The sequence below is a fragment of the Plecotus auritus genome, assembly GCF_963455305.1.
Source record: "Plecotus auritus genome assembly, chromosome: 4".
In the NCBI taxonomy this organism is placed as follows: Eukaryota; Metazoa; Chordata; class Mammalia; order Chiroptera; family Vespertilionidae; genus Plecotus; species Plecotus auritus.
The window spans coordinates 184,860,655-184,877,681 of NC_137775.1; the positions used below are offsets into that span (position 1 = coordinate 184,860,655).

General features: G+C 46.8%; 1 protein-coding gene across 1 annotated transcript in view; it reads left to right on the top strand.

Moving 5' to 3' along the window:
* Positions 1-14,422, top strand: part of AVL9 (AVL9 cell migration associated) — a 42,408-nt gene extending 27,986 nt beyond the window's left edge. The window contains exons 12-16 of the mRNA XM_080666274.1: positions 151-370; positions 3,171-3,288; positions 6,514-6,567; positions 7,025-7,113; positions 9,508-14,422. Of these exons, the coding sequence (XP_080522400.1) occupies positions 151-370; positions 3,171-3,288; positions 6,514-6,567; positions 7,025-7,113; positions 9,508-9,623 (597 nt within the window). The 3' untranslated portion in view covers positions 9,624-14,422. The remainder of the gene's footprint in view (positions 1-150; positions 371-3,170; positions 3,289-6,513; positions 6,568-7,024; positions 7,114-9,507) is intronic.
* The last annotated feature ends 2,605 nt before the right edge of the window (positions 14,423-17,027 follow it).

Here is a 17,027-nt window from a genome sequence, read left to right on the forward strand (position 1 = left end):
TGCAACCCGGGCCTGTGCCCGGACCAGGAATCCAACCAGGACCTCCTGGTGCATAGATGGATGCTCAACCACTGAGTCACCCCAGCCGGGCCAGTGGTTGCTTGGAAACCGCGTGAGAGCCGCACTGACTCGTGCCTGGGTGCCCCGCAGGTGGAAGAGGCGCTGATCCAGGTCCAGGACCCGGAGCTGAGGAAGCTGCTCAGCCCCACCACGGCCGACCTCAGGTTCGCCGACTACCTGGTGAAGCACGTGACCGAGAACCGCGACGACGTCTTCCTGGACGGCACGGGCTGGGAGGGGGGCGACGAGTGGATCCGAGCGCAGTTCGCGGTCTACATCCACGCGCTGCTGGCCGCCACGCTGCAGCTAGGTGAGGGGCGTGCAGCCACTTCTCCATCTGTCACATCCTAACGTCTGAATTAGGTACGAAATACAACCTCCCTGTAGCCAGTGGAGCAGGGAAACGGAATCATTCCTGTATGAAACCTGCCGCATTCCCATAGGAAGAAAAAAGGTATAAAAAGACCGTGTGGAGTCCGGTGATGAGCTCTGGTACATGGGCACCTGGTCGATGGTCGATAGATTCTGCTGTCATCGTTGTTCAAAGTGCTGAGCTTTTGTTTTGCCCCCCCCCCCCATTATCTCTACCGCTGCTTTTGTTTTTAATTGTGAAATACACATAATCTAAAATGTACTAGCAGCTAGTACATTAGTAACTAGTTAGTAACTAGCTTCACCATGTCTAAGTGTATTCTACGGTGGCATTAAGTACATTCACATCGTCATGTCAGCAAGTTTTTTAAATCAGCCACCCACCACCACCACCACCACCACCACCCCTAAATTCGCTCCCCGCAGAGTGTGTGTGGAGTTTCCACCCAGGCTCCTGCGTGTTCTTCACTGGAAAGGAAGCTTCGGAGCAAGTTCCTTGTTAGTGGGATGTTTTTAAACGTCTGCCTCTTCTTAAACGCAGCAGCTGAGACACCCAAGTCCAGGCCTGTATGTGGGACGCCGGCTCGGCCATGGCTTACTCAGCCCCAGGGCGCCTTATGTGCCCCTTCAGCTCTGACAGGTTCAGTGACCCTGAGTGGGGGCGGTGAAGGATGAGAAAAGAGAAGGAAAGCTGGGACTCGGTAGGACGCTGCTTCCCTGATGGGGACCCAGCAGCGCTACGGACTATAAGCCGTGTCTTTATTTTTTTTTATTTTTTATTTTTTTAAATATATTTTATTGATTTTTTACAGAGCGGAAGGGAGAGGAGGGATAGAGAGTTAGAAACATCGATGAGAGAGAAACATTGATCAGCTGCCTCTTGCACGCCCCCTACTGGGGATGTGCCCGCAACCAAGGTACATGCCCTTGACCGGAATCGAACCTGGGACCCTTGAGTCCGCAGGCCGACGCTCTATCCACTGAGCCAAACCGGTTTTGGCCGTGTCTTTATTTTATAGCCGATGCCACGAGGCAAAGAAGGGCGTGGTTAAGATGTTTGCAGCATTCTGGTGCCCACTCCATTACATGCACCTGATCAAGCTTTGTTTACCTGCAGCCTATATCACTCGGGCACATGGGGCCACGTGTTTGGACCATAGGTTCACGCTTACAACTACAGCTGTTGGCTATCATTGTGCTGGGAGGCTCTGCCCTCCAAGCTGGGACTTGCACATGGCCACGAGAGGACTGTGCCCTCTCATCAGTCCAAGGCTTGAACCTGTCCACACACTGTAGCCGCGCCCCACACCTGTAACCCAGGATCATGCAGGAATCTAGTAAGAAAACCCCAGTCCCCACCAATCATGTAGCTTCATGAGTAATTCATTCACCTTTAAAAAACATTTGCCCAGGTAGCTGCAAAAACTGACGGATAGGAGCGAGCTTCCTTTTTTTGAGGGCGGGGGGGGGGAGGGGGGGCGGGGAGAGCACATTTAATATGTGCAGGGATCTGTGTTGAGCTCTTTACACCTACCAGCCCACATCATCCTCACAGCAGTCCTAGGGGCACATACCTTGTCATCCTCAGCTTTACAGAGGAGCAGGCGAGGCACAGGAAGGAGATTTCAGCAGCTCGCTCACCCCTGGCAAGAGGCTGAGCTGGTATTTAAACCCCGCCGCCCACTCGGCTCCATGCTGCTAAAGGGCATTCAGCCCTATGCCCTGTTTGGGGACTATGTTCTTAAAAGAACTTCCCGTGCTGCACATGGAACTGTGTGTACCTTTCTCTTCCTTCCCCAGCAACAAACATCACCTTTCACCTTCAGAGCAAGCAACTTGCAATTAAATATGAAGCAATGGCCATTGGAGTCAGTTCTCCAATTCTTTTCTATTCCTCCAAGTAGAGAAACGCCTGCATTGAAACTCCCCCACGATACTGATAAAGCCTAAAAGCTTTAAACATTAAATACAGAAATTCCCTTGTTGTGTTAAGTATCTTGACAGCAATATGCATGGAAACTCGAGTTTCACCAGATAGCAGGACAGAATCCAAAGAAGAGAAAACAGTGCCTGAAAGAACCCATTCGTGTTCTTAGGAACAGTGACATTTGTGCCCGGATAAAAGATGCCCTACTTGCCTCCTCCCTATGTAAACATCAGGACATTGGCTCACTGTCTGGCCTGTTGTTTGTTTAATAAATAACATTGTGCCTCCTGACCTTGGGAAGGAGAATGGGACTGATCTTGGCATTGTAAGGAGCCTCAGACAATCTCTGGGTCCGCCCTCTTCTTTTCCAGTTAGGCGCAGTGGTGGGCAAACTCATTAGTCAACAGAGCCAAATACCAACAGTACAACGATTGAGATTTCTTTTGAGAGCCAAATTTTTTAAACTTAAACTTCTTCTAACGCCACTTCTTCAAAATAGACTCGCCCAGGCCATGGTATTTTTGTGGAAGAGCCACACTCAAGGGGCCAAAGAGCCGCATGTGGCTCGCGAGCCGCAGTTTGCCGACCCCTGAAGGGAAATGACATTCTCCGTGACTAAGTGACTTGCCAAAGACCACAGCGCCTCTTAACAGGACGTTTGGAGCTAGACCTAATTTCCTGACGTCTGGTAGACTCCCCCAGAGAGCAGGGGGGCGGGGGGGGGGGACTATTCCTTTACCCTTTTTGGTTGTTCATCTTCACACCCTGACCGGCTACAGGGAAGCTCAGCTTTCACACATTTACTTGACAGATAATGAAAAGGTGCTCGCGGACTATGGGACAGCCTTCGTGATGGCGTGGAAGAATACTCACAACTACAGGGTCTGGAACAGTAACCGGCATCCAGCACTCGCGGAAATAAATCCGAAGTAAGCACATCCTCCAAGACTCATAGGTAGAGCACAAAACGATTCATTTATTGCCCAGTATAAGGAAACCCTATCCTACCCTGGCCAGTTTTGCTCATTGGTTACAGCATTGGCCCAAGCACTGAAGGGTTCAATTTCTGGTCAAAGGCATATATCTTGGTTGCAGGCTCCATCCCTAGCCCCAGTCTGGGTGCATGCAGGAGGCAACCAATTGATGTGTCTCTCTCTCACATCAATGTTTCTCTCTCTCTCTCTCCCCTCCCCCCTCCTCCCTTCTTTCCACACATTCCCCAACAGGGGTGGGGATCCTGCAAACCAGGTACAAACCCTTGACCGGGAATTGAACCCTGGACCCCTTGGTCCAAAGGCCAATGCTCCAACCACTGAGCCAAACCGGCCAGGGCTACCACCATGTTATTTGGGAGCGAGGGTTATCTTAGCCAGACTCGGGGTACGATGACGTCTACAGTGCTGAAAGGACATTCCCTCTCACACAGAAAATCCAGATGTTTATGTCACAGGAACTTGAGGAGCAACTGCACGAATGAGGTGGTGGGGCAGGGTTGTGGGGAGCATGTCTGTTAAACTTTATATCATTTATCAACAGAAGTGACCAGGCTCAGCACCAATTTGAGTCAATGTAGTCATCATACTGAGCTAGAACAGAAACCTGTATTGCCTTTTGAATGTGATGGAAACAGAATTAAAAGGCAAAACCATGTTAGTAGCATTAAATGCAAGGGCTAAGAGTTCAGAGTCTTCTCCCTCCCTGACCACCAGGTCTGTAGTCTAAAGAGTGAGGAAGAGAAGCAGATGTGAGCTTGTCTGCCGGTGGCATTGCTGTGGCAGTGCTATTGGGGTGGGGTTTCCCGGGGTCCTCAGCAGGCATGTGGCCGGCCGTCTCTTACCCTGGGGCACCCTTAACCTGTTGGAATCTTTCGCCAGTCGCACATCTGCTCTAGTGGCTCTCAACCTGCGCCAGCTCGGCAGGTTTCATTACAAGTCCAGAGGCTTAGCTGGAATAGGTTTTTTGTGTTTTGTTTTTTTTAATGCATTTTATTGATTTGTTACAGAGAGGAAGGAAGAGGGATAGAGAGTCAGAAACATCGATGGGAGAGAAACATCGATCAGCTGCCTCTTGCACACCTCCCACTGGGGATGTGCCCGCAACCAAGGCACATGCCCTTGACCGGAATCGAACCTGGGACCCTTCAGTCCGCAGGCCGACGCTCTATGCACTGAGCCAAACTGGTTAGGGCTGGAATAGGTTTTTAAAGATTATAAAACAGTACTGTTTAAAATGTATAAATAAATTGAGTTTATTTAGATTGAAGAGAAAGCAGAAGAAGGACCTGAAATATACATGTAGGGAAATTATGCAGATATGACAGTCAGTAGAGTTTCAACCTGTTCCCCAAATTCAATTGTAGGATCTGAGTTCTGTGAAAGCCTTTCTTCAACCCCCAGATCAGAGAAGGCAGTCCTCCGACTTCCCCTAATAAGCACCGGGCATGGTTCATCCTAAAACATCGCTTCCCAAGACTATCCAGAATGATTAAGTAATCTCTCAATGTTTTCAATCTGGTTCAGGAATCCAGAAAAAAAGAGAAGTTATTAATACGCTTCATATGGACAATAAAGAAATTTGCCATTTGAAAAGCCAAAAGTGGCCTTTTGATATTTGTATAATTTGCTATGGATTTTACTAGGGTCACTTTCTGTGTTAGACTTTGACAGAGAGGCTTCTGAGTATGAGATAAGAATTTGCATACTTATACTTACCTGGCAGGGGAGATACCATGATCACGAAGGTGGTTTTCCCAGGGCGAGGCTTATCCATTGCACTCCGGATGTGCTGACCCCTGCGATTTCCCCAAATGTGGGAAACTCGACTGCATAATTTGTGGTAGTGGGGGACTGCGTTCGCGCTCTCCCCTGAAAAAAAAAAAAAAAAAGAATTTGCATACTTATTGATGCCTGTTATAGGGATCTTTGGTTATGTTGTCTGATTATATATATATATATACACTTTTTGCCTTTTGTATATTTTTAAGACCCGTATTTTGAGCTGCTTTTCTAACAAAGTACAGATTTTACTGATCTGTCTACATCTTTGTCTGACCAATGGCACATGTTTATAAGATGGCCAGAATCAAGGTGCAGTTCATGGCCATGGCCTAAGTCACTGACTCCACCCTGACTGTCCTGGGCAGCTTTTTAAAAAAGTATATCTGTATATATAAAAGCCTAAGCCAGTGGTCAGCAAACCGCGGCGCTGCGGTTTGCCGCTCTGTTGACTAATGAGTTTGCCGACCACTGTCATATACTACCCTTTACCTCTTTGCACACAATATGCCACAATTGCCTAATCCTCACAGCTTCCAACTACACGGTAACATTTAGTCTAGTCCAGTGGTCGGCAAACTCATTAGTCAACAGAGCGGCAAACCGCGGCTCGCAAGCCGCATGTGACTCGCGAGCCACATGTGGCTCATGAGCCGCGGTTTGCCAACCACTGGCCTAAGCGACTGAACGACCAGTCGACTGGTCACTTTGACGTTCACTGACCTGCAGGGGACAGACACTCAACACACAGGATCGGGCTCCCTCCTGTCTGGATTGGGCCTGCAGGGATTGGGCCAAAACTAGCTACCCAACATCCCCCAAGGGATTGCAAGAGGGTGCAGGCCAGGCCGAGGGACCCCACCGGTGCACAAATCCGTGCACCAGGCCTCTAGTGTGTATATATTTATTGATTTCAGAGAGGATGGGAGGGGGGAGAGAGATAGAAACATCATTGATGAAAGAGAATCATTGATCGGCTGCCTCCTACACATCCCCTACTGGGGATCGAGCCCGTAACCCGGGCATGTGCCCTTGACCGGAATCGAACCCAGGACCCCTCAGTCTGCAGGCCAGTGCTCTATCCACTGAGCCAAATCAGCTAAAAAAAAATGTTCATGCTTGGGCCCCACAGCAACCAAATAAATCAAATTCACTAACACAACCCTCCCACCCCCAGCCTAGGAAAAAACACCTATTTCCTGTGGGCGGGAATAAGCTCAGAAAGGCTCCCCTCGCTGCAGGCGGGGAGCTGGGGTCCACGCCCCGTGGATGTTATGCTCAGAGCGCCTCCCTGTGAGGCTCCCTGACGCTCCCTGGGGTAACTGCTCTGTGGCTTTCCTGGTGGAACGCTCAGGTTCGAAGTGGAACTTTGTTTTACAGCCACCCTTTCCAGGGCCAGTACTCGGTGTCAGACATGAAGCTACGGTTCTCACAGTGAGTATTTCGAGAAAAATACTAGGACGGTTCTGACGTCTGAGCCCATGCCATGTGTGTCGTGGCTAATTGGGAATTGTTTTTCTGCACTTGGTAGACGTGGGCTTCAAATAGTAACCAAACACGCGCCTGGCAGCCTGCAGCTCGGCAGTGTGTGCGTCTCAGAGCGAAAACACTGCTGTCTCCCGGAGACTGGTGTGCACAAAGCCCCGGATTTGCCATTTTTATCCTGAAGTCACTTCGGCACATCCTGTCGGGAGAGTTAGTCATTCATCTGCATGCTTTTTTAGTATTTCACTGAAAATTCACATGCTTCATTAAATTAATTGATGGATAACAAATAATGATGTAGCTTCTTTTCTCAATAATACTCATTTGGGGGGTGGTTATAGAGTGATGTGTGTGAGAGAGAGGAGGTTTATTTAAGTTGTATTTAACACTTCTTTCCTTCACTCAGTTCTGTTCAAAACAGTGAACGTGGCAAAAAAATTGGCAACGTCATGGTCACCACCAGCCGGAATGTTGTCCAGACAGGAAAAGCTGTTGGTAAGGCGCCCCTTTGGCCAGGAACAGACTGGAATGATAACTCATCTCCTCTGTGCTCTCAATATGTTGTTGATAAAAAGGTTAAGTTGTAGAGGTCTGTGTATCACATAATAATACAAATAATTCAAATACAGGGGTTTGTTTGTTATTGTTGGGTTTTTTTTTTAAATTTTTGTCTTATTTGTTTAAAAAAATGTCATGGCACCAGATAATATCAGAGTTAAGCAGATTTTGCCACATCTGATGGGGAGTGACAGATTTTCTGATGAGTTCACTGTTCTGCTACCAGGATTCAAGCTTCAGTGGAGTTTTCCCCCAGATCTGCCCATAGTCCTTTAAAAACAGGACATCACTATAGACCTTACAAAAAGTAAAGGACTTTTGTAAATAACTTCATGCCAATTTTTTGACAACTTAGATGAAATATACAAATTCTTTTGGAAGACTCAATTGAAAGAGTCTTATCGATCAGTGACTCAATAAGAAATAGAAAATCTGGCCCTAGTCAGTTTGGCTCAGTGGATAGAGCGTCGGCCTGGGGGCTGAAGGGTCCCGGGTTCGATTCCAATCAAGGGCACATGCCCTGGTTGTGGGCTCCATCCATGATTCTCTCTCATCATTGATATTTCTTTTTTTTTTAATTTTTTTTATAGCAAAGGTGAAAGTTTATTGAAGAACAAGTACAGACTCGCACATGGGGAGAGGGAAAGAGTCCACAGAATGGACTCCCACTTAGGGAGGGGGAAAAGGTCCCCTCATCATTGATATTTCTCTCTCTCTCTTCCTCTTCCTTCTTCTCTGAAATTAATAAAAATATATTTAAAAAAGAAAATCTGAATAGCCCTATTACCTATTAAATAAATGGAATTAAATATTAAAAACCTTGCTGCAAGGTTTTTAATTTAATTCAGGCCCAGATGGCTTTACCTACAAGTCCTCTCAAACATTTGAGGAATTATATTGACTTTATACAAACTCTTTCGAAAAGTAGTGGATGAGGCAATACTCCCTGACTCATTCAGGGAGGCCAGCACCCCAGCTACCAAAGCCAGACACGGGGTGTGCTGAACACACGCTTCTGCTCCCAGCACTCTTTACGTAAAAGTTTTGAAGATTGTTTCATGTCCATTCTAAAGAAATTTCTTGTCCCTTCTTTCCTATAGTACTACCTTTTTGTTTTTATATAATTCCAAACTTAAAGAAGTGGTACAACACTGTACAAGGAACTCCTAATGACCTCAGATTCACCAATTATTTACATTTGCTGTCACACCAATATGTAAAATAGGGCCCATCTCCTTACTCAGCTCCTGAGAGAGGTTGACTAATCCTCGTTGAACACAGTTCAGGAGCCCCAGACCTGAGTGATCCCTGTGCAGGGTCCTCATAGTTCTAACGTCTGAACACCTACTCGTCTTAGAAGACAAACACGGAGCCCTGGCCGGTCTGGCTCAGTTGGTTGAGCGTTGCGCATGCCCGGGTTGTGGCTTAGTCCCCAGTAGGGGTTGTGCAGGAAGCAGCCGATCAGTGGTTCTCTCTCACTGGTGTTTCTCTCTCTATCGCTTCCTCTCTCTCTCTCAAATCAATAAAAACATATTTTAAAAAAATAAAAGAAGACAAACATGGAGCACACAGCCCTCTCACTAGGTTCATTTTGTTACAAGAGAATGGAATTAGATATATTAGCATTTGACTTATTTTTAATTCTCATTTTTTAGTAGGAAAATCCCACTTCATTATAGGTTTATGAGTTAATTGTCAATTTTTAGTGATGCTGCAGCTGATGTGTAAATTCTAAGGTCAGTTCTCCTCGTCCACTCTCCCATCTCCAAGGATAGTGCGAGTATGTGCTGCAACTTAATAATTTCACTTGAGCGTCAACTTCTGAGATAACGTTCTTTAAAACAAAACAGGCCTGAGGCAGTTTGGGCTCTGGGCGTCTTCATTTCATGCAATGTCTTTTTTGATGACAAGCAAACTTCCTACAGCGGCCCCACCACTCTTCCTGTGTGTGTGGTTATCAGCCATCAGCTTGGATTTAGGGGACAGGGAGCAATCAGGGCTATTTCAGTTCTCACTGTGGTCCTGACGCACAACCGATGCTGAGAACCACTGGCCAGGCACAGCAGGTACTAGGGAGAGAGGTTGCTGGGTGCCTTCGTGATGCTTACAAGCTGGTAGGCTCTTCCACCCAGAATTGTTCCGTCTCCTGTTCAACAAGCGTGGAAAGGGATCGTTTTGAGACTCGAAATTGAAATGGCATTTTAGTAATCGTTAACATATCGATGCGTTACCGTAAATTAACATTTATTCATCAGCATCGGTCCTTCTTTCACTGCCTCGTAACGAAAGTGAAGGCGTTTTTCCTTTTGTTTCTCCCTCCTTCCCTTCCAGGCCAGTCCGTGGGAGGAGCTCTTTCCAGCGCAAAGACAGCCATGTCCTCCTGGCTTTCCACCTTCACCAGTTCCACCCCCCAGAGCCTCCCCGAGCCGCCCAGCGGGAAGCCCTGAGCAGGCCCAGAGGCGGCTGTCGCTTCCTGCGTTGGAAGGGTCCCCTGTCTGTCTGCTGCTCCCAGGCTGTTCTCCATCAGCCCCAGGTCCACAGCCGGGGCCGACACGTCGCACTGTTTACATGGATGGTCGCGGTCGCCCTCTGTCTGAATGAACGCCGCAGGATGCGGACAAGATGCAATCACAACCACAGCAGGGATGGCTCTCCAGGTTGGGGTTTGAATCGACTACTTTTCTTTCAGTCTGAGCCTGGTCAGAACACGCAGTGTCCCTTCCAATGGTATTTCCAGTCCTGACCGTGTACACTTGTTTACTTTAGGAAAGTTTTTCCGTATGTACATTTTGTTCTGTTTCGCTATTTGAATAGTTGGATGATCATTGTAATTTATTAGTGTTAAAATTGTTGTAATAGTATTTTAATTTCTCTAAAGTTGGCCCTAAAATATGCTTATAAAGTCAAGGGCCCGTACTACCCAGCCGTTGGTTATTATTAAGTTCTATGATGATTTTTTTTTTTTTTTTTTTGGTTTATTTTCTACCGACAAACTATCAATTCGCTTCCTCCCGGAAAGGTGGAAGTCACAGGCGTGGGTTCTGAGGAGGCTTGTCTGCTTCCTGTGTGATTGTTCTTTCCCAGCCCGAACCCTGGCGCTGAGGCCCAAGGAGTGCTGTGTGCTTTTCTTCTCCTCCGAATGTCCAAGCAGCTGTGCAGAGGAACAGCAGGGTGACGGGTCCCGCAGTGTTGGAGCAGTTGAACACGAATCCGTATTTAGGGCAAGACTTTAGAAAACCTAGGTATTCGTTCTGTCGACTCTAGTGATGTTGTAACCTCTTACAAGCATTTTTAATCCAAGGTTTGTGCCTTCTATTTCTTCTTTCGAACAGTTTTCCATTGGGTGTTTACAGACCTGACGTTTTTCCCTGAGTCTTATTCTTCGTAAGCTTTTCAATTCCTACTTCCCTGGTGGGAAATCCTGGAATCAAGCCCACCTAACAGAATTTTTAAAAGGAAAGCAAGATGATCTGTAAATAGTAAATAGAAATCTCAACTTAGCTCACATTTAGGAAAGCAAGAAGCAGGACAAGAAAACCACAGCCGTGACATCAGTCCTGCTTCCTAAAAGGACACCTGGTTTCATTTCAGACATGTACACGTGTGTGCTTTGTGCCGCAGAGTTTTACACCCCTGGATTTCATGTCTGCCACGCTCAGCTCTCGTTTGCTTTCCGTGGGGACATGGGATGGGTGTTCTCAGGGAGTACGTACAGGGGACAGATTGCTTTTCCAGTAACAAAGGATACTTGGAAAATACGTAGTGAGCATAACCTACAGACGATATAAAGAGTATTGGGAAAAGTAGGGGCCTGATTAAGGATGGCACTCGGTTATGTTTGACTTACCCCTTAGGAAATGTTTATGCCGTGTAAGTCCTTCTAGGGCATGTGAAATGGCCATAGGACATAACCCGAATGTCCCTAAATTTTCCAGTTTGTGTTTCAACACAAGTTCAGCAAATCTAAAAGCATACTTCCAATTGACATGGGGTGATGAACACACAATGCAATATACAGGTGATGTATTATAGAATTGTACACTTGAAACCTATAGAATTTTATTAACCAATGTCACCCCAGTAAATGCAATAAAAATTTTAAAAATAAAGTGTTTCATTAAAAAAAATTCAGTGATGATCATTTAAAGGGCTTATTGTGAAAACTCCATTAATTCCACTTCTGCTAGGAAAGCTTACCTTCTCAGGAAACAGTACTTGAAGAGAAGTAAAACCAACAAGCCCTTAAAAGGTACTCTAATCAGCGTTGCACTGAGACTATGAAGAATCCCTCCTCACATCCCCTCTTGTTTCACTGCATCATCGTGAAACAAGGCTGCATCGTTGGTTGGAGAGACAGGGTATTAGTGCAGGCTTTTCCCTCCCAACGGCCAGAAACTCACAGGGAGGAGCCTAGCAGCTGTGGACGCATCCTCCCTTTGTATGGTTTGTGTGATTGGGGTCAGTTCCCACCGCTCCCTCTTCAAAAGCAGACAGTCAGTCACCTTCGGAATCTGCTGAAATAAAGATAGTCACATGAAATCTAACTTTGCTCTTGTATCGTGTGTTCCCCATTTAATAGCCACCTTCAATGAACGTTCTATTAATGTTTCCAGCTAAGAGTTCAAAGCGGTCATTTAACGAGCTTTCAACATCAAATGAATATTGCAGAAGCTAGAACTGTTGTTGTAGAAATGGTCAAAAGACCGTCCTCTTTCCTTCAGGTCTCGGGGGCACGGGGGTTTTCAGGGAGCGGAGGCTGTACGTTGTGGGCAGGGGCCTGGGACAGCCAGCACAGCTGACGGCAGGGAGCCTGGCCACTCGTCCTGTGCTTAGGGCTCGGGGTGCAGGCTCCAGCCCAGAAGCAGTAACCTCCCTTCAGGCACCGGCTCTGTGAGCCAGAGGAGCCGACACCAGGCCATCTTTCGGACATGTTGCTGGGAAGGGTGTGTGTTTGGCTTGGCCATGCTTGCTCTAGTCCTGTTGTGTCTTAAGAACCGAGTATACGGTGTGCCAAGCACACAGGCTGCATCTGTAGCTTGGTAGTGGCCTCACTGTCTTGTCTAGGTGACTACAAAGTGGTGTTCAGGGCAAGTCCCTGGCATACTTTGATTCCTACGAGGCACTGTAATGACAGTGACGTAGGCAGGGAAAATAAGAGTTAAAGCGACTGTGTCTTCAGTAGGTGAACAGGGAAAGTTGCATGTAAGGCTTAGAGTTACTTGGCATTTGCATTTGGTTCTTATAACCAGTATGGATAGTCTGTTTCCGAATCCATTAGTGATCTATCAGCCCCCACACCTTAAAACAACCCCCATCTCCTTTTTGCTTTAAGAAACATGGCAGCTGTCAAGCTGGTGTGGCTCAGTGATTGAGCATAGACCTGTAAACCAGGAGGTCACGGTTGGATTCCGGTCAGGGCACACGCCCAGGTTGCCAGCTAGATCGCCAGTAGGGAGCGTGCAGGAGGCAGCCAATCAGTGAGTCTCTCCTCATTGATGTTTCTCTCCCTTCCTCTCTGAAATCAATTAAAATATATTTTAAAACAGAAACATGGCAGCAATATCCTTGGGCAGCAAACCAGACTGTATGGCGTGATTTTTACAACCTTACCTTGCTTTCCAAGTTCTATATTAAGCATTGAACTTTTTTTTGAGAATAATTTAGTTTGTGGAAAGGCTAGGAGAAAAGCAAATTAGGAAGAGAGAGGAGAAGCGAGAAGTCTTTGCAAGGCTGAGGAGCAAGGTACTAAAAATTCTGAATGGAAGTATTTTGAGAGCAGTGTTTCCTACGCTAAAGGTTATAAGAATTCTTTTATAGAGAAGTTAACACCTTAATCTGCTGGTGAAAAGTTCAAAAGGAAGCGGTAACGTTATCTTCCTGGCAGGCAGGTTTTGTGTTTATGTTCTGTGGAAGTTACAGCCAGTGGTCCTGCTCCCTCCTGGCTGGGTGATGCATCGGGGGGCCCTCAGCTCTGTACGAGGCCAGCGGACGGATCCCCAACCTCATGTATCGCTTCAGCAGTGTGGGGGAGTAGCCTGTGCAGACGGTAGCTGCTAAATGGTGCCTGTTATTTTATCGAGGATTTGCTCGGGACTTGGAATGGCATCCACATGTGAACGTTTGCATGCCCCGCTTCTTTGGCCAGAGGTGGCTCGGCATGCGTGGCCTTTCCCCCAGTTCTGTGGCAGCCTTTCCGAGTAACTGAGACCGCAAGCCTGGTTTCTGGAAGGTGATGGTCATGCCCTGGGGTGCAAGGTGCCACTAGCAGGTTTCTCATCTCAAGTCTTGGAACTTCACGAACATTGCGACTGTCTTTTCATCATTTCCAACATTCCATACATAGTTGTCAAGGACAAAGAAAAGGAATGTAGGTTTTCGTTCTTTCCGTGTAAATAACTTTGTACAGGTGACTTCCTGCTTTCATATGGAGAAGAAATGAGGTCCCTTGTATTGTAACTCCAAAATGAAAAGATTGTGCACGTATAAGGGGTGGAATATATTTTGTAAAACTAATGCATTTGTATTTCTGTGCTGTTCTAAAGTTTACCTTTTTACTTCTATTAATTAAAGATATAGAAACTATATATTTAAATCATATAAACGGGACACAATTTAGGGGGTTTTCCAATCTTATTTTTCATCAGCTTCTCACACACACAGTATGCTGCTCAAAACGTGTGTGTGTGTGTGTGTGTGTGTGTGTGCGCGCGCGCGCAACATGAACATTTGAACATTTCAGTCAGGTACTGAGCCAGAGAAGGTAATTGAAGTTTTTAGAAAGCTTCTGTGCTTAGAACATAACTTTGTTTGCTTGAAGCATGAATGACTGATAGCTGGAAAAATAGGATCAAGACTTACCTGTTCCAGGGCACTCGGTCATGGGCTCCTACATGTAGGAAGCTTTTGATTGACAAGTTGGAAAAGGGTCAGGTGCTCACAAAAATAGTTTCCAGATTTGAGAGTCCAGGCTTCCCACAAACCCTTTCTAGGGAAGTTTAGCTTAGAAATCTTAGGAAGTTTTCCAAGGACGTTTAGCTGTGGCACGTGTTTGATCCAGAAGGTAGCTTTTCTCTTCTCTCTAGTAAGATTTATCATTTGTAGCAGTTCTTTGTTTCTATTGTCATTTATTTTAAAAGAAATGTTAAAAATTATTATCAATCGCCTCTAATCACACTGAATTGTAAAACTCCTACTGTGTCTTTATTTTAAAGAAAAATGAGAATAAAATTATCCAATTTGTCCTGCATACAGTCGTACTTGACCTGTCTTTCGAGAAGTCCCCTTCCCGTGGCGGGTGAGGGGGGGCTCTGGCCTGCTTCCCCATTGGACAGCGGCTTCAGCCTCCGAAGGAAGCAGCATACGGAGTGGCCCAGAGCCGCGGTTTGCCGCTCTGTTGACTAATGAGTTTGCCGACCACTGCTGTAAGGCATTACCCTTACCCAGAAGTTTTGACTTCAGGTTAAAGACATTAGTGCATTGTTAAAATGTTTTTTAAGTGTTTTTCCCTAAGGCAGTGGTCAGCAAACTCATTAGTCAACAGAGAGGCAAACCGCGGCGCGTGGCTCGCGAGCCGCAGTTTGCCGACCACTGGCCCAGAGGACTCGAGGCTGATCCCAGCCCCCTGCGCACATTTCTCAGGTATACACAAGGGAATATGTATATCTCAGACCTTTTTAGTTCATGCCAACTTGTTGTTCAAAGTGGTGCTTCCATTGTGCTCTCCCACCAGCCTGGCCTCAGAAAGCCATTGCTCCACATGGTCTCCAATGCTTTGGTATCACCAGGAGTTTGAATTTGGGCTGATCAGGTGCGGGTGAAGGATCTCATTGTGAGTTTCAATTTGTATCTCCTGGAGCAGCGGTCCATGAGGTCCGAAAGGTTGGCGACCACTGTCAGGAGCACTAACGAGGTTGAGTACTTTTTGTTTATTTACTGACCATTTTATGAAATGCCTATTGAAGTCTTTTATCTATTTTTCTATAGGGTTGTCTGTTTCTTGTTTGCTTCAGTTTTTATTTTATGAGTATGTATATATTTTTCTCTGGATACTATTTCTTTGTTAATTATGTGTGTTCCAAATACCTCACTCTGTGACATCTTCATTCTCGATGATGTCTTTTTTTTTTTTTTTTAATTGATATTTTACAGAGAGGAAGGGAGAGGGATAGAGAGTTAGAAACATCGATGAGAGAGAAACATCGATCAGCCGCCTCCTGCACACCTCCTACTGGGGATGTGCCCGCAACCAAGGTATGTGCCCTTGACCGGAATCGAACCTGGGACCCTTCAGTCCGCAGGCCGATGCTCTATCCACTGAGCCAAACCAGTTTCGGCTCTTTTTTTCTTTTTTTTTAATATATTTTATTGATTTTTTACAGAGAGAAAGGGAGAGGGATAGAGAGTCAGAAACATCAATGAGAGAGAAACATCGATCAGCTGCCTCCTGCACACCCCCTACTGGGGATGTGCCCGCAACCAAGGTACATGCCCTTGACCGGACTCGAACCTGGGACCCTTCAGTCCGTAGGCCGACGCTCTATCCACTGAGCCAAACCGATCAGGGCTCGATGATGTCTTTTGATGAGCAGAGTTCTTGATGTAATCAAATTTATCTTTCCTCTTATGGTGAGAAGGAACCCTTCTCTACCTCCCGGTCATGAGGATATTCTCTATAATCTTCTGGAAGTTTCTCAGTTGGCCCTTCACATTTAGTATTTTATCCACCTGGAATTTCTTTTTTAGAATGGTGTAGAATAGGGGTCAAGTTTCTACTCCCCGCCCACCTCCCATCCCTGCTCCACAATATGGCTAGAAAGTTTGGCACTTCCTACAAAGACATTTTAATACCAAAATATGGGAAGAGCCTAGGGTCAGGGTAAAGGAGGATCCTTTTCCTCAAACAATGAACTGAATTGTACCAGTTTCATTTTTCTCATTTTGTTTCAGGGCCTGTGCAAAGCATTGCCTCAGCACCAGTTCCTGGAGATGGACGAAGGAACCTTGTGTTTTCACTCTGAACGGCTGACGTTCCCCAAGTCTAACCACCACGCAAATGCCCAGTGTCCTGACCTGGCCCAGGCAGCCACAAACCCGGAGGACTTTAACACTGTGCCACCGGCTCACGCTGGCCTCCCACACCCAGGATTTTCACATCTCTGGCTACTGCCCCTGGGAAGTCTCTCTTAAGACAAACCCAAGTCCCTCACTCTGCATTTTAAGCCCTTCCTCTCCCAGTGAGGTTCTTGGTGCCTACTATGTACACGCATAGTAGGCACTCCACACACAGTTCCCGGTGCTTGCTGTTCAGCAGGAGGAGACGGACAGTTACCCCAGCGGGTGAGGAGGGCCAGGTCAAGGGTAAGCCAGGGTGTGTTCAACCACATCATGGTGGTCAATTTCTTGACAGAGATGAGTAGATGACTCTTCCTTGGGAGCCTAAGCTGAGACCAGAGTCTAGGGTGATAGTTTAGGGGTGAAGTGGGAGAGGGGAAGCATTTGTAAGATAGGAAGGAAGGCCTTTAGGACCTAGGAGAGCAGCATAGGCAGGGACTTGGGAGCAGAGTGTTCTTTGGGAGTGTTCTTTGGTGTGGCCGGAATGTAAATGGCAAGGAGGGATGGGCAAGACATGAGGCTGGAAAATAAGGCCACGTCAGGATGGGGGATCCCTGCCGGCCTGACCAGGGGGCGTGGACTTGATCTAAAAGGCAAGAGAAGCCTCTGGAGGGCTTCCCGCGGGTAAGTGGCCGTCTGGGTGCTGCGTTTCAGGAGGTCCATAATGGGTTGGGCATCACTGCATCCGGGTGTTCCTAAGCTGTAAATTCAGTGATGTTTCTCCAAACCCAACAGGCCGC